The sequence below is a fragment of the Excalfactoria chinensis genome, chromosome 2, assembly GCF_039878825.1.
Source record: "Excalfactoria chinensis isolate bCotChi1 chromosome 2, bCotChi1.hap2, whole genome shotgun sequence".
In the NCBI taxonomy this organism is placed as follows: domain Eukaryota; kingdom Metazoa; phylum Chordata; class Aves; order Galliformes; family Phasianidae; genus Excalfactoria; species Excalfactoria chinensis.
In genome coordinates, this window is record NC_092826.1 from 78764892 (window position 1) to 78783148 (window position 18257).

The following is an 18257-nucleotide window of genomic DNA, read 5'->3' on the forward strand; positions in this document are numbered from 1 at the left end:
TCATCATGTCACTGAGATGCAGTTTTCATGTATGAATGGGTTCCTCCAATTCAAGGATTCTACATGCTATCCAACCCAGTAATGCAGTTTTAATAGACTAGTATTTCTCAGAATAGTATTTCTCTGTCCAGCATATGCCAGCTGCTTAGTTTCCCTATTTTTCCCTTTTTTAGTTATTTCACTTTGAGAACTGGTATGCATCTGGTCCCAGACAAATGCTTTCTGGACGGCTTTGTTTCTGTGCAGGGATATTCCTTCGTGTTACAGAGCCAAAGAAGAAAGCACTGAAGAGGCTTTCAGCACTTTCAGGGCTGTCAAGAGGCATGACAGGATTTGTATTCCCTTTGCTTCAGCACAAAGTGCCCAATGCGTACATACACACAAAAAACCTACAAAAATATTTATCTATATTGAAGCAGTTTATTTGAATTGTGGCAGATTAGTTTGCTTTGTTTTTCTTAATTGTATTTATGCAGGTTTCTAAAGATGATCTTTACACATTTGCAAGACAGTCATGTCCAACTGGAATTGCATTAAGATTTACAACATCCAACCAGGCTTTGAAAAATGAAATGAGATCCAGATCTTGAAACAGCCTGATATAAATGCATTATATATACTAGGCCTGCAGGCTATGACTATTCAAGAAACGTGTAGATGTGGCACTCAGGGACATGGTTCAGTGGGCACAGTGTTGACTGGTTGACAGTTGGACTTGATGGTCTGAGAAGAGACCTCTATGATTTCATCTGTTTACTGTTTACTCAAGGAGCAAGAAAGACTGTTCTTAAATAACAGCACAGCATTTTAACTGCGCTTTTCTCTTTTGGCTTAGTTTCTCAAGGACAGAGTATTTTCAATCCTATTTCTACTGGACCATACCGTTTATTCTCAAATATACGGTTCAGATGTGCTGGCTGCACAAGCAAGCAAACTGAGCAAGATGCAATTTGCTCTTGCCTAACTCCCCCTGCAACTACCTACCAGTTATATACAGTCACCAATTCAGGAAAACAAGGAGGAAAGCTGCTGACTCTGGAGATAGCACATACCAGATAAAGATGATACCATTAATGGCATCAGAATACTCAAGGAAAGAAAAGCAAATAACCTGATGGTACTTTGGTTAACTGCAGAGTGAGGATTAAAACAATCTATAAGATAGCATATTAAGAGAGTCAGAGGGAAAAAGAGCAGATGTTTCATAGATATTAAAATATTTTCTTAGCAACCAGAAGACACTGCAGCATTCAATAATCCAGTGCCTTAAGATCACTCATCTAGAGATTAAATCTAGCAAGCCACAAGACTTGAAAGAACAGCATCTGAGTACCTGATTATCACCAGGATACAGATGGGTCATTCACATGTAATAGGGATGTCCAAAACTTATGAGAACTTTTTGTACTGGACAGAGAAAAATAACAACATCCCAAACTTCTGGAAAATCAGGCATATTTTGTCAGGATTTTACTCACACTCCAGTCAAATGACTACACACATATACTGATACACTCCATCTGAAAAAGGACACTAAAACTAAAAATAAAAGCAAAACAAGTTCTCTAGCAACAGAATACACAGAACAAAAAACTCACAGGCATATAGAAGCAGCACAAATGCAAAAACCTCCTCCTAATGCAACACATTGCAAACAGAGCTGCTGTAAACACAGAAAGCTTTTCTGACTGAGGATAGTACAGGGATGCCCAAGTAAACTCTTGCTGATTAAGGATCTACATTGTTACTGTGATATCTCCAAGATGAGTGCAGCATTTAGCTGCCTGCAGTGCAGCACTGGCCAGTCTGACAGTGAGAATGTTGCAAATACATTAATCCCAAAGGACTGCACAAATACAGACAACCAGTAATACACAGTAAGTATTTACTAAGTCAAACTTCTGGTGCTAGTTAAGAGGAAAGAAAAGAAAAAAATTATTAATAACTGACAAATGTGTGGTGAACCATGTGAAAGAAGCTGGTAGTTTCAGTCCATTTCTGGATTGATGGACAGGTGCCTGCAATATACTCAGCAGTCACCACAGCTGGCACCTCAAAGCATCTCGGACAGACCAAGGACTGAGAAGTGCTCTGACATGGAAGATGCCTACATCACACACAGCAACCTACTGCACGATACAGTGGGGGAAGCATTTTTGTTTTCACGAGTACTTAAGAGTGTGTGTGCACACAGTGGGAAGGACAGGGAAAGGGCAAGAGTGACTGTTAAGGATGCTGCAAGTTCAGCTGCTTGCAGGTGACTACCCACAACAGTACATACTTTCCACAATGGGACACAGTTTTGTTGAAACAGCTGCACAATCCACACCAGCATCCCACTTAGTTTGGGCAATCATCCATCTCCAAGTGCCATCTCTCCATACAGGATCAAACACCTGGAAATTCCACAGTGATATTGTGATTACTGTAAGCAAGATTAACAAGATTTGCCTTCACCTCCTTCATTCAGATCAACTGTCAAAAAAATGGTTAGATCCCAAATTTAAAGGAATAAAGGTAAACATCACCAACATGACTTTGCTGCATGTCTTTCTCAACAGTAGTAGCAAGGTAGGTCTGAATATGTTAGGTTTTGTATCCTCTGACATACTGAAAAGCTCTAGGAAGTAAAGCAACATTTGAGCTTGACAGAAATGTCTCTTGGGGGCCATTTCCCACCTTTCCCAGAGCAACCCAAAAGAAAGCTGCTTGCAAGGGCAGTCCAAAAGCAAAGGCTCCAATCGGCTCAGTTAGACTTCTCTGAAGCAATAGGTTGAAGTGCTTAGGAGGAATTAAGCATCCACTTTCCCTGTATATTCTGACTGCTCGGTTAGGATACCTGGATATCACAGCAGTCAGATATTTAAGCATTTAGTTTTTATTAAGCCCAACAGCTATTTGCCTTGGCCTTAAAACAAAAAAGGAGTTCAACTAAGAGATATAACAGGTCATTGCAAGCTATATCACCACTTAAAGCAAACAGGTATCTGATTTCCCATCTGCCTTTCACTCTCTCTCACATTCTGAACAGAGGTTTTCAAATCTGAACTAGCTAGGAGAGAAATTAGAAAGCAGGTGGCAAGAAATCTAATCATCCTCCTCTGCACATGGCTTTTGTGTGGATTTATAAAACCTCTGCAAGTGTTCCAATGGCACCTGCCCAATGTGCTCTGGAGGAGCCAACTTGCTTCCATGTATGTACAACATAGCATGTACACATAGCACTGTTGGACATCACTCTTATTCAGAGGACTCCTCCTGCACAGCTGAAGTAACAAGCCTTACTGAGTGTAGCACACAGTCCTTTCACTGGAACACGCCACCAGTTACCTATAGTTTTTCTTGCAGAGTTATAAACATGCATCTTTAAAACATAAAATGTTTACCTAACAGGTTAAGATCCCGTTTAGTAAATGGTCTGCTTCACTGGAATAACAGCTTCAGGGCGATTTCTAAATATTACTTAGTTTTAAGCTTGGTTTTATATTTCCTTGAAATAATTTAAATAAGAACAACCACAGGGCAATACTGTGAGATAGCTTAGTCTAGATTTTGGCATATTCCTTTCAGTCTAAAACACCTGAAAGCTTCACAAAACATGAACTTGTACTTCACGTAGGCTGACGATATCTGAAAGTATGAGAAATTTTAAATTCAAACTCATTTACCAACCTACTTTTTCTCATTATTCCAACTTGAAAGCACACTGTAGCTTCCCAAGGCTGAATGCCGATTATGAGCCACACACAGCTTAGAAGTCCACACGGATTTGTACATAATCATCAAAATAAGATATGAAACCAAATCTCAGTGAGAAAAGCTTCCTTTTAATCATCTCTTCAACAGAAAAACACTACGAAACCTAAACCAATAAGACAAATGTTTTTTGTGAAACTCTTCAGTCATTTTCTAGCAAGCTGGTAAGCTACTAGAAAATACTTCCAAATACTGCAATACCTATAAAACACAGAAAGAAGCACACATTTTATAAGCTACTGTGAATATTTTAAACACGATCAGCTAAGAACGGTCTGCCAAGAGAGGGGCAATGCCCTAAGATACTAAAAGGGAAAGGAATTTTATAATCTAACAAGTAGATGCTTTCCACATATACTGGACGTTGGCTTTTTCCGCTTGAGTATTGTTCCTTCCCAGTACGGATATCGCAACCAGATTGCTCATTTTCATCTTCTACCCAAGGTTTGCAGCTTCAGGTGTTGTATCAGAACAACTTTCGTACCACAACAGTCACTATCATAATTTCAAAACATGACAAGCAAGATGTGAGTAATCTGGCACCTCTTTGAGAGTATGCGCCCATATTTATTTGTTCCAGCTAAAGATGACCAAATCCTCTTTGACAACAACAGCAAGTTTTCTGTTCCTAAAAACACTTACCCTTAAAGCAGAGAAAGCTTTGCTTAATGGAATATTTGTAACGTTTCATATAGGGTGATTAGGAAGTCCTTGAAATGTTGTTAGCAAGAGACAAACGCTGCTGCTCATGAAAATGTAGCATTTTCAAAACTATCAGTGCACACACACACACCAATACAAAACAGGGAGCCTCAGGAAAAAAAGCTTTTTAATTCACAGCACTTCCATGTTCAAAGATCCAAATAAAATTAAATGGATTTCTGAATACCAACGTAGGCTCTCACTTACAGTGATGTCTAGCATAAAAGGGAAGGAAATGTATCAGAAAAGCATTGCTGTTTGACTTCAATGGGCTTGAGAACAAGCCTCAAGCGCTACATGGATATATCAGCTGTAAACAAACCTACCTACAGGCATGGAAAGATGCAAACAATAAAGGAAATAACACAATATTTTCTAGGTCTTTGTTCCAAAAGAGGAACATTCAGATGCAGATAAAGTAAGTTCACAGTAAGACTATCAATAATAAAGCAATATTAATCAGTTCAGCTCCCAAACGAATAGACTTTGAAATCCTTGCACTATTTACAGAAGTTTAACTGTTGCTTTCCACAGTACCTGCAAGGAAAAGAATACATTGCATGTAGCAAAAGCAGAAGGCATAGTTAGAGAAATATTTATTTCAGAGGAAGGGGTGAACAAAGAAAGCCTACCCTCAACCAGCTACTGCTCCCCTACCACTGTAAGTTATAAGGCTACATCATGAACCAGATCGGGAACTGAGCTGAGCAAATTTAACATTTGATGTCTTTTGTGGAAATAGCTAGAAGAAGAAATGATGACTTGATTATGTTTGGCTCACACAAGCTCCCAGATCTGTTCACCACACAGACCCACAAACAGATGCAACGCCATGTCAGGAAGACATGTGGGCTGTCAGCATTACCACCAACACCACAAGAAACACTGACCTGAGGCTGCAGCTGGAATGTGCCATAATTAGCATTCCTACCTTTCTAATAACGATAATAAAACAAATCAAGCCTCTACTCATTTTAGAGAGCAGCACGCTGGAGGAAGCAACTACATCTCTTCTCAACTAAGCACAGTTTGAAGTTCAGTGATTCAGAACTAACCTGCATCAGGCTCACTGTAAGTCAGATGGACACTACAAAGTTTACAGCTCGTGTAAACCCTGCTTAAACCCACTTCTAAGCTAAAGGGAAGCCTTGAATTCCCCACAAAGTTCATTTTTGTTTTAATCATGACGTATTAGGGATATCTTTTGTTCAGCTTGACTACTGATTTGCCTGAGAGGAGTGGAAGTTTTGTAGCTTTTGTAGTAAGTTTGTAGTTTTCAGTCTTAGGACTGAATCCACTAGAGACTTTATGCGATAAGTGTGAAAAGGAGAGATTCCAGAGGTGAAACCACCAACAGTCTTATCTCCTACTTTGCCATACTTCAGGAAAAATGAAATGCAGGGAACAAGCTAGTGAATTTAAGAGGACAAATAGTTCCCAATATAAATCTAACAGCAGGATTTTAGGGTGTAGCAAAGCCCTGACACACTTTTCTCCCTTTAAGGCAATGTGGTATAAAGAAGAAAGCACAACAGTCAAAGAGAGCTACAGATTGGTTCCAGCTCTTTCACTGCTCAAGATGACACAGCAAGTCAAGTCATTTCAACTCTTGAGATAAGTTCCCCTTCCGTAAAATGAGGAATACTTTGCGTTAAAGTGTTGGAGACCTACAGATGCTCCACTGTCTTAGATACATTACACAAGAGAGCACTTGTTTCTCCCAGGCCCCAAGCCCTAGGGAGGACTGCAAACTACTCAGACAACAATTTGCTTTAAAGACTTAAGAAAGTGGCCTAGTACAAAGGCAAGCTGGCAGTGCAAAAAGGGGAGAAGGAATATTGTTGTTCATGTGATGCATGAACTCCACACACAAAAAAAACTTACCTTTACTATTAGATTGATAACAATCCTTTACAATTTTTCAAGGCCAGGTTGGATGGGGCCCTGGGCAACCTGATCTAGTAAATGTGTATGTTTGGTGGCCCTGCTAGGCAGGGGGGTTGGAACTACATGATCCTTGAGGTCCCTTCCAACCCGGGTCATTCTGTGATTCTGCTATTCATTGTCTCTATCAGCTAGATTCCTTCTTGTTGCAACAGCAGCAACAGCAAAATTTGTGACAGGATCCCAAGTCTACAGCTGTCAAACATTTCCAAATTCCATTTCAAAACGCCAGTCAAGCAGAACGCATCATAAATCCCAAGGTAGCTGTAACTCTCAGTGTCAAAGTAAGAGTTTATTATGGAGTTTCCATCCCTCTTACCTCAAGCATAGGACGGGCACTGTCATGAATTGAAAGAATGTGCGTAATGTTATTCTTGCTCAACTGCTCTACATCTCGGGCATCTGTAAAGGGAAAAAGAAAAAAAGGAAGACTTCTTTTTAATCTCTTGAAACAACACCCCATTCCTTTTTCCCCCGAGCATGTTAAAAAACATCATTGCTACATTTCTTTTCGAAGCTTGGAAAAGTAAAGCAAAATTGCAAATGCAGCTGTTCTAGAACACCATCATCAGAGAGGGATGGGAAAAAAAACACTTTAACTCCAAAACAAATTAAATACTATATAAAGAACAAGCTTAAGTGACTCAGGAATGTGTTCTGAAGTCAAAAGTTTCGCATATTTTGCATCTGAAATGTAAATCTGTGAATGTCTATGTGCAGGTGATGGCCATCTGAACAAGCAGTCAGAGCTGTACAAGAAATCCTCTCACCCACAAATCCCACTTCGAGAGATATAATTTGAGGCACTGACCTTGCCTTATTCAGGCTGAGTAGTGAAGCGAACCACCTGGCTTGAATCACTCAAATTAAGGTATTAATGGGCCAGCCAACACCAGAACTAGATTCTTATTTTCTGTGGACTAGTAGAGAAAATGGTGCATTTACCCAATACACAGCATTATTTTAAATACAAAGAGAGACTGAGAAGATTCTGAATGCATAAGAAAAATGCTGTAACGAGGAAACACAACAGTGAAAAAGTGATTCCTAGACCTTTAACTGAGGTGTTTCAAACATTCAAAACTGGAAAGCAAACTGGGGCAACAGATTTTGATGCTAGATGTTGTGAAAATATGGTTTTGTTTCTATGAGAAAGAAGGTAAAATAGATCATTAGTCATCAGTGAGCAACTTTCCCTCCACTGAATGATCTACATGTCAGAAGATGACCTTGAAGAACCACAAATACAGGTAAAAGTTAGTTTATGTCCACTTACTCTTGACCTTTTCCCATGAGCATGACACAACGCATCACAGCTATTACAGCGGTGGTTTTATGATGAGAACACCTGCCTTCCAAATTAGCCCATACAATCTGTTCACATTAGCCTGGCTGCACACAAAAAAAGAGCATCAACCACAAAGGTTTCAAACCGGCTCTCTCTAGGTACAAAAATAACAATAGTATCACCTGTACACGTTTTTTTTATGTACGTGCGAGAGCTCAATCAGCACCTCTTGCTTCATCTTTCTCCACTCTACTATAAAGTTTCAATGCCTTTTCTACATCTCAAAGAGGAACTGGACATTTAATTATACTCCCCCACAGACAAATCCACGTGAGCACAGTAACAGGAAAGAATACTTAAAATTAATCCGAGTGCAAAAGCTTATTTGAGGCTGATAAAATGAAAAGTCAGAGCTGAATCAATTCCCAATAGCTGTTTGGTTTATGCTTGTATGACCAACACAGTTACTTATCCCTTCAGCAGAGAATTAACCCAAATTCTATCTGAAACAGAATTAAGGTCCAGCTTCATAGAACAATTAGAATTTCCTAAGAATCCCAGAGCAGGCATTTCAAAGAAGAAACGCTAATGTTTGCCAGGAGAGGTCTCCTAATCCTTTGGGTTTGAGAAGTACATAGAACAGTCCTGACTTCTCAGAGGACACCTAAGGTTCTGAAAGCCCTAGAAAACAGTCTAAACACTCCTAAAAGCAAATGCTTTCAGTTCCCAAAAGGCTAGAGACAGACTTCATCAAAACCTGCATAAGGGCACAATTAGACCCCATTCCCTAAGATAAGGTAAGAAGTGGCTTGCCACATGAGGCAGACATGACCCACAGTGAACATTAACTGCTTCAAGGCAGACTGAAAAGCCTAACGGACACGGTGCAACTGAAAAGGACTGAAAGATATTAGTTCTTCAGCTACCTGAGTTCATTTCAACAAATCAAAATCATGCCACAAATTACATTCCTAGAAGCAAGCTGGAAATGGCTTTATCCCAGAGCTGCCTTAGGGAAATAATAATAATATATATATATACACATATATATCTATATATATATTTATCTTTTCTCAAAAGAACTACAAAGCTGATAATAGAATGGATCTAGAAATATAGCAGAACCACTTGGTGGATACCACCTTTCCGCACTCAGCAATGGGAAGAGTATAAACTTTCCCTAGACTCTCCAGTTCGTTCACAGCAACACCGGACTCTTTGGGGGAATTAAACCTCATATTGCGGCTTTCCCCTTTGAATCAAAAAGCCCCCAAATATTCCATTGGAAAAACTTGACTCTTCCAACTGAGTACAAGCAATGAAGGACGAAAGCTCCTCAAATACTCAAGGTAGGAAAACTCTTGAATCTCTGGAGCTTACAACTGCACTCAATCCCACAATAAACTATTTGTCTTTTGAGGGTTGCTCTGAAAGGAGCAACTGCAACTATCTAAATGTCCCCCCAAACTACAGCCAGGTAGAAGAGTTTACTACTACTTTCCCATTCCTAATTTTGCCCCTCCCCTTTATTTTGAGGCTGTAACTCCTCATTCATTTTCACTGAAGAAGCCCAGAAGTTCCAGACCCCAATGAGCTTTCAGACCAAACTCAGTTTAGACTATTTTGTATGGACACCTGGGGTTCTTCTTGAATGTTTCTGCCCTCTAGCTGTGCAATCTCAACTACACTAGACGTTACTATTTTGATTTTCTACTGGTGAGCACAACAATGCCCACAGATCTTCAAAGATAACAAGGAGAGACATACTCGAGTGCTAGATACTTAGTGGGATTTCAGCACATATCCCAGTGCTTTCTATAGTCAGGATTGCATGCTTTCTATCCTAAACACTCTAAGGTAGCTGCAGAAACCCCTCTCATTGTGATGCAGCTAGAAGCTTGCATGGCAGCAGCACCCAAACCACAGTGGGAAAGCTCAGCTCCCATTTCTGTCAGATGTATCCTACAGGTTTTTTCATGGGCACTAGTTTATCTCCCAGTTAAAGGCAGAAGAGCTTGAACTTTCTCAGACATACGCTGGTTTTGTGTTAATTACACCTAAAAAGATGGCAGGAATATTAACGCAGAAAGCAGAAATATCGCTGAATATTGAATAGTAAGTAATTCCAGAGAACAACTGCTGAATGCCTTCTTCAAACAACACACCTCCGCAACTACAGCATTTAACACCCTTTCACATCCTGCTTTCATTTAGCAGGAACTGCAAAACATTGTCCCTCTTCCCTCAGACTGCCAGCTTCCCCAGAGGTTTCTCATTCAGTGGAGAGACAAACTTGAGTAGGATGGTGTCTTTAGGAACCAGCGATGGAAACCCTGCCTCCCTGTGCTCTCTGGTTAGCCACTAGAGAAAGGAGGAGAGACTATCCTCCAGAGGGCAGATCAGAGCATTTCAGAGATCCCTGCTAACTCCTCACCCCCTGCACATAGACACAGAGCGCACCAAAGTGCCTCGACTCTGCATCCAGGTAAGATGCACAACACCAAGGATTCGGTGCTACTCTTGCTGACCATATGGAACTTCATTCAATTCTGAGCAACCTGGCTATTCGGCAAGTGGAGCATGACAGTAATCAATTTGCTAAAAGCCCTGTCCGTATTAGTAGCTACATGTTTCAGCTGCCCAAATTGGGATATTCGAACCAAGCCCAAGTGCACGCTGCCGAGCATTTCTCAGCCACGATCCCCCTTATGGAAGTCTCAAAATTCATTAGTCACTTTTTGAAAGAGTGCCACAAATCAGAACATGCCCTGGGAACGTGGTGATCAAACTCCTCCGGAAAAATACACTGGTGATAAACCCACTGCCTGTTCCTAAATGGGATGACTTCACTGCATGGAAAGCTCACTGCAATTGTTCTGAAGCAGTTGGAAGGGATGGGAGGTGCAGACAAAGCCAAAGATGCTAATACAATAAAACTTCACTTTTATGTTAATGAAGTACTGAAACATCAATATTCTCTCTTGCTGTTTGTGTTTAATACCTGTACAGAGATACAGAATGATGCTTGTGGGGGTTAAGAATTCAACGCAATGTGACCGAGAGTCATAGCAATAAATAAGTGAACATTTTTCTTGGGTTTTTAATCAATTTAAAAACAGACTCCAAAACACAGATATTGATATTAAAGCCCGCCCTTTCCCTCTTTTACGTGGATAACTGAAGCATTCCAGCCTCTGTTTTTTTTCCAAGAGATGCTTCCAGGAACACTAGCCACCCCCATGCACACCTCAGCTCCCTGTGCAGAAGTGACTGACGTACCACCAATGGCAAACATGGCTGAACCAGCAAAGCAGAGCAAGCACAAGGGTCACAACCCTGGCACAGGCAGTGCTGACGCTCTGCAACCCTACTCAGCTCCCCTCAGCTGGTCATACTGTTCGCTGGCTGAAAACAGAACTGCATTAAGAAACAGATGCTCCAGCTGAGTTTCACTCCTCTAGGCGTATTGTCAAAGGTGTATCAGCAGAGCTGAAGCAGCAAGAGGAACAGACCAAGAGCCACCTTTGGGCCCATCATACCCACTCTGCCAGAAACTTTAAAACCAAGGACTCTACTGCCCACCATCCAAACTCCATCCTGCCCCTTTCTCACATTACTTGACAAAGTAAAGGAAACACAGCTCTGATTTAGGTTTGTCACTAGCTCATGCAGCAGTCAGTCCTCAAACCTAGCCTTTCTCCCTTATATTCTGTTTCTCCTCCTGCTTCGGCCAGTATCAACTCACTTCCCTTACTGTGGCATGACTCTCACACACTAGCCACTGTGCTTGTGTTGGCATCCCAGTGTAGCAAAAGGCAGCTCTCAGCTTCATGAGTACCCTAGACTGCTTCCCAAGCTCTGCTTCACAGCAGCAGCAAGCACTGGACCCAGGCAGCAAGACTGCCTTTTAGAGCTTTCAGGTTCAGAGTCCGGTAAATCAGATGGCAGTTCAGACAGAAAATAGTGATGGTGCAGGTTCTGGTGCAGGGGAGGCAAGGGAGAGGGGAACAGAGAAGAATACAGCAGTATCTAAATCCAGTGCAGACCTTGTCCAGTCTTAGCAGGTCAGCTATGGTAATGGACAGACTGAGAAGGGTATGATGTTGCAGTAGCCCCCATGAGTCCTACTTTGTTACCACAACGAAACACAGCAAGGATAGCACCTCTACCTCAAAAAAACTGTACAGGCACAACTCCTTTATTTCAGAGCAGGGACCATCAGTTGCAACTGCTACTAAAAGGGAGCTTTGAGAACAGGTCATTGGTTTGGATGCCTATATGAAGTTTCCTATTTTTTTCTAAATACGGTTGTCTTTCTGTGAACAAAAGGTAAACCTCATGCAAAAGGGTGAACAGTCAGAGGATCATACATCTGCAGCCTGGGCAATGCAAGTTATTAGTGGTCAGACAGCAATCTGCAGACCTACCAGTCATTGGCAGCTGTTACAAATAACCAAAATAAAGAAAGCAACATGCAGGAGGCACACTAAGCTTTACTTATAAGGAGGGCTTGCTGAAAGCCTTACAAAGAATCTGCCTGGCTCACATGCTTGTCTGCCTAGCGCAGGAATCATTTAAGGCAGGCCAATGTTTAGGAATTCCAGCTGAAACATGAACTGAGGAGATGGCATTCATTTTTCTTCTCTTAAAAGTACTTGCAGCGCAGCACACAGATGAGATGGCAAACGGGTTCTTCTTTAAATGCTACCAGGTGAATCCAAGAACGAAACAAGATGAGGTCAAAGCAGCTGCACAGACATCAGTGAACTCCCCAGGCCTGCGAAACAACACCTTGAGACCCCTGTGAAGCAATCCTAGAAATAAGGATAAAACTAATCTTACCTTTAAAGTTGCCAATGAACAAGCCAGGCAGAATCTGTGAGAAAGAAATATAGTATCAAATATAGATATCTTGTGGTAACACAATTTGACAAAGTTCAATTTGCATACAGGATGGAACATACTACTTCAGCAGACCATTGTCAAATGCAATCTACAGACTGCTGGCAGCATTTTGTGCCTCTCTGCAACCTTCTCAAGCTGCCTTACTCTCGATGCACGGCTCTCCAAAAGCTCTCGTTGACAACCAGGGTTGTTAATCATGTGGACTCTCACATAACGGGCGCTCTCCAAGGATATCAGAAGCCCTTGTCAAACATGGAGTGCGCCTCAGAACACATCCCGACACCCCCCACACACACACACAGCATGATAAGAGCACACTCAGTAAACTAATGATGAAACTTCAAAAAGAGAAGGCGATTTGCCTAAAGTTGCTAAGCGAGCTGGATAAAGCACTGCAACACAAAATCCTGAGGGACCTTTGAAATGTAAAGCCATGCAAGTGGGAGATACAGCACTGCCGGGCTCTTAGCTGGAGGAAATCACTGCACCCAGCTAGTTGTGCATTTACAGAGTGAGAATCGATGACAGTCTGTGAGTTGCATTTTCCTCTCCCAGATCTGCCCACTCACACCACTGCACCTAGCAGCCTGAGCAGGTCTCGGTTAGAAGACTTTCATTAACTCGTGAGCACCAAGGTCAAGCTGACGGCTGGTCCTGTGCACACACAGGGATAAATACCGCAGTGCTACCCCTCCCAACTTGGGAACGGCACTAAGGGCATAAAAATAAAACAAGCAGTCCAAGCACATGCTTTCTGGTCAAAAAATCTCATTTTCTGACACCTGAAAAATCTGACCCACACCCGCATCCTTTGAAGGGAGCAGAACTGTGGCAGTGAGAGCACATGATCCACTTTTCTTTGGTGCATGCAAAGCATACCACCAATACAGATATGTCAGCACTGGCTTCCGAAAGCCTTAGCAACACCCATGTGTCATCACAACAGCAGCAACAGCTTCTTGAGTGTGGCTATTTAAAGGTAAAACTCCACCCGTTTTGCTCCGTCCAGCAGCCGCCAAGTTCCAAAAGCCACGGCAGGTTCTCATTGAGGATTAGCACTCAAGCCTCCCCTTGCAGCAGCCCGCCTGCTGAAAGGCAACCCAGTGCACCACGCCTAGGCTGGCAGGACCTGTGAAATACCTTCAAGTATGTCCTAATGCCGTGGCTTTCCCCAGATATAAAAATGCTGCTTTCACTATTATTACCTGGCCTCACAAAAACCAGCAAAGCTCCAATGACGTGCATGCTCACATGTAGCTTTGCACAAGGATTCTACCCTCCAGGCTTCATTGGGCAACCACAGCGTGGCACACCAGCTCTAAAGCAGGGAGCTCAAATCTGCAGTCATTATTAAAAGATGGCTGCTCTGGGGTCTTTGCATGCTCTAAAGCAAAAGTGAGCCTAGTTAGGAACCAGCTTCACCAACCAAACCATCCCAACCAACCCTCTTAGCTGACGTTTAAAATGCAAATAAATTAAATCGCCTTTCTTTCTATTCTAAATAGCCTTGCTACTGTAGACTATCTGCAGCACAAGTCTCAAATCACATCCCCACTACAGTACACTACAGCGTTTTAGGCTCCAGGACATTATTTCTGCATCAAAAGCGTGCTCTCAAGAGAACACGAAAGCTTCAAATGCAGTCATTAAGGCTAGACATTACAAATTAAAGAGATGCCAAGAAACACCAGGGCGGAGAGATTTAAAATGGAGGCTTTTTAGATTGCATTTGCACCGGTGCACTATGAAGCAACGCTGTATGCTAGGTAGAAAATTAGGACACTGTGCAACCAAGGACAGATGTTGCCCCTGTTGTCCTAGTCATTCTAGAAGCAAGAAACATGACTATGGGTGAAAGCTACCTGGAAAGAAGTGAATCTTCATACTGTGCTGACTAATACTTCAGCACTAGACTATGGCTGGGAACTTTCAGCTGTGTCATCTCACACTGCCTTCAGCAACTGCAACTCCAGGCCGTGCACAACGAGGGCCGATGGCTGCCAGGAGCGTGCGAGAGAAAGGGTGGGAGTCACAGGAGAAAAACACTAGGTGGTTGTTTTTGTGAACTTTTCAACCCCTGCTTTCTGAATAAAAACAGTAGCCTCCTTTCTATCATCCGAAACACTGACAAAATGACCATGGACTAAATAACAGAAGACTGCATAACCAACAACGAGAAGAGCAACGCCTGCCTTTGGTCGTATCTCCCATGAGAACAGCTCATGTTCTTCACCATGCATGACCACAGAGCCCTACCATGGATTGCTAAGACTTCTTACGAGTCCTCTTGGAAAAAATATACTTCTCTAAAAACATGGCTTGAAGTTTTTTTTTTGCCAGTCTACTATTTGGACAGGCACTCAGTACAGAGCCATCCAATTCCTTGCCCAATGCTGCTTCTAAACGTGTTGCTAAGGATGGGTGCTCTGGACAAGTTTCATCGGGCTGCAAAAGGCTGCAGGGGGGAACAGATCAGCCCACCTCATCAGCCAGCAAGGGAGAGGGATTGGCTGCTGCTGACATTAAGTGGCACAGCTCTGCTGACTTCCACAGAACTAGATGCAACTGTCCACGGTGATTTCCATTCCTCACCAATCAGCTCCTGCAACGAACACAGCTTACCTGCTCTTTCTGTAGCACTAACACTCAACTCGCCCCTTCAGCAGGGTCTGTATGAATAACTGGCGTTTAACTGTAGCAAGGCAAAGGACCAACCCAGGAAAAAAAAACAACTCTTGACTAAGGATGCCGTGGTTCACAGACAGCCAAAGCTTAGTACTATCATTTCTATCACCGTTTCAGTCACTAGACTTCAGCTCCTGGAAAACGTCTTTGTCATTTTCAACCGCAGACTCAGGTTGACCTTTGAATACAAGTCAAAGTTAGGCATTAAGCGCAAAGACAAATAAGGCCACCTTTCTTATGCCCAACCTCATGACTCATCCTGCGCTTAAATAAAACTAAAAAAAATAAAAATAAATGGGAAAATTAATAGCAGCCAGGAGACGAGTTTGAAGTCAATGCAGTCAGCAGCCCATTGCTTTTCTCTATACAGAGTAAGAACAGCATTAGAAACCAATGCTTTCGGCTTAACTTGGGAAAAACCAGGATATCTGGATAAACTCAAGGAAAAGAATTAACATGGATAATTTTAACAGAGGAAAGTAATAACTAAAGATAAATAAGTAAATTAAAATGCCAGGCCTCAAGCCTTCCAATCAACACCAATGGCTGCACAAAGTCAGTTAGCATAATATACATCAGTATCGTGTGACAGAAAAACAGGAGGGGACCGTGCCACTGAGAAAGGCTCAGAATCCAAGAGCAGCAGTCTCCAGAGTTTTCCTTGCCATAACTTATTATGGGTCACCACTAATCCTCTTTCCTTGGCTTCAGTACAGAGATTTTCTAAATGAAATAATCCAGCACTGAACAAACTGCTTATTTCCTTTTATTGCAAAATACAACTCTCACACACACACACACACACACACACAATAACAACACTTCAGTTGCAAACTAAGGTAATTTGTATTGACAGACTACTCCAAGCCAAGCAAATCCAACAGCTGATGAGTCCACACCTCTCTTCACCTCTCTGGCTTTCGCTGACTCACAAGATCAAAAGGAACAGATGATCCAGGGGCACATTCTGAAGGTGCCACGTACCAGACCTGCACACGGGACCCTTGCAAAAATAAATCAGTACCCAGCATGATCATGGCCTCCTTAAAGGAGTCAGCCCCTCCAGACCAACGAAGGTTTCATCCTTTTGGTTACATAGGAAAGAGAGAAGAACTAACGTGGTGCTGTGCTTGTTCTGAACATTCTGGTTGCAACACATCAGGACAACACGTAACAAATCCAGAGTGACCAAATTTCCCTGAGTCATGGGCTGTCTGCTCACGGAGCGCTGAAGTAAGATGCAAAGCAAAGAACGCTCAGGTTGAAGGGGCTGAGACTTTCTCCCCCTGGACTGCAATGGTAGCATCCCACATCAACATACTGAGAGTGGCAGGATACCTTCAAACATGCCTAGAAAAATACTACCAACGTACCAACTGTATTTATTCCTCACTGTTCACTTGTAGAGGGTGGCTACAGAGAGGTGGTGGATGCCCCATCCCTGGGGACACTCAAGGTCAGGCTGGATGGGGCTCTGAGCAACCTGATCTCACTGTAGGTGTTCACGTTCATTGCAGAGGAGTTGGACTGGACAGCCCTTGAGTGTTCCTTCCAACTCAAATGATTCTGTGATTCTACCCCCTTGCTTTAAAACCAAGAGTTGAAGAGAAGGACCAGGGGAAGTGTCACTCCTACCACTCGGCTGGATTAACCACCCATGCCTTCTCCCTGTCTAGATTCTCTTATCCTAAAGTGTCTGTCCACGGGATGAGGGGCACCTCCATGCAGGAGGAGCACCAAGCACCAGGATGTTCACAGCAGCACGGACCCACCGCAACCGCTTACTAGGTGCCCATCTCCAGCTATGCTGCCGGCAAGGAGGCCAGGATCGGTGCAAGGCTACTCCCAGAGAGCTCAGAGCAGGATGTTCGACAGAGGAGATGACTCAACTTCTCTTCCTTGCAGCGGGCCAGTTACCGCACCTCCAAACCTACCCCTAAGGCAGAGGCGGAGATGCTGACAGGAATCACAGCTGCCCTTCCACAACCGCACAAAGCGCCAAGGGAGTCGCCGGCTACTGAGAGGCCGACACCCCGAACGGCGCAGATCCACCTTCCTGCCTCACCACAGGCTGTACGGGGCTCTCCTGCCCCGCGGCCCGGTGGCAGCCAGGGCTCGGGGCTGCGCAGGCCGCTCCCGGGGCGCCGTGCGGGGAACCCCCGGGCGGGCACCACCGAAACCGGCACCCCCACTCCCCTCGTCCACCGCCCCTCCGGGGCCGCGGCCGGGCAGGAAACGCGCCCAGAAGCCGCGCGGCCTCGTCCCTTCCCCCCGCCTCGTAGGGGAGGGAAAAACAACGAGAAGGAAACCGAAAAAACCCCGAGAGCCGAGGGAAAGCCCTCCCGCCCGCCGCCTTTGTTCCGCAGCCAGGTGCCGCCGCCAGACAAAGGCGGGGAGGCGGCCGCCCCCGCGCACATGCACTCGCCCCGCGGCTCCGAGGCCGACCGAGCGGCGTTACCTTGTTCATGCCATTCCCCATGGCTACGCCTGCCGGCCGCGCGGGACCCTCGGCAGCTGCCGGTTAGCGAGCGGCTGGCGGCGGGGCGGCGCTCATGGGGCAGGGCCGGCCGGCGGCGGCCGGGCACGAGCGGACTGGTTAACGAGGAGAGCGGCGGGGCGAGGCGCGGCGCATCACCACCGCCCCGCCGGGCGGGCGGGTTTTCCGCTCGGCCGCCCCCGGGAGCGGCGAGCCGCAGGGCCGGACCGCCGGGCGCTGCCTCCCGCCGCCCCCCCACCACCACGTGCGGTGCAGTCGCGGCGCGCGGGCCGCCTTGGGGCTTGTAGTCGGGCCGCCTCGCAGCGAGAACTACAGCTCCCGGCGCTCCCCGCGGCGCCGCCTCACCTGTAACGCCCGGCCGCTGCGACCTGATGCTGAACACTTCCATTGGTGGGGCATCCACCGCTTCACTAGGGAACAACCCCCAGCACTTCTCTCACCAGTGGAGATCCATCTCAGAGATGTAGGACCATGGAACCA

At 44.3% G+C, this 18257-nt stretch overlaps 1 protein-coding gene across 2 annotated transcripts in view; it reads right to left on the reverse strand.

Annotated features, from left to right (window-relative positions):
* DUSP22 (dual specificity phosphatase 22) overlaps nucleotides 1-18014 on the reverse strand; it is a 38946-nt gene extending 20932 nt beyond the window's left edge. Inside the window, exons 1-3 of one of the 2 annotated variants that reach the window (XM_072329972.1) lie at nucleotides 17739-17889; nucleotides 12533-12566; nucleotides 6722-6804 (exon numbers count right to left, since the gene is read on the reverse strand). In XM_072329972.1, coding sequence (XP_072186073.1) covers nucleotides 6722-6804; nucleotides 12533-12566; nucleotides 17739-17759 — 138 coding nt within the window. In that variant the 5' untranslated portion in view covers nucleotides 17760-17889. Of the gene's footprint in view, nucleotides 1-6721; nucleotides 6805-12532; nucleotides 12567-17738 lie in introns of both variants that reach the window. The other variant, XM_072329973.1, reaches the window with a different exon arrangement.
* Between the last annotated feature and the right edge of the window lie 243 nt (nucleotides 18015-18257).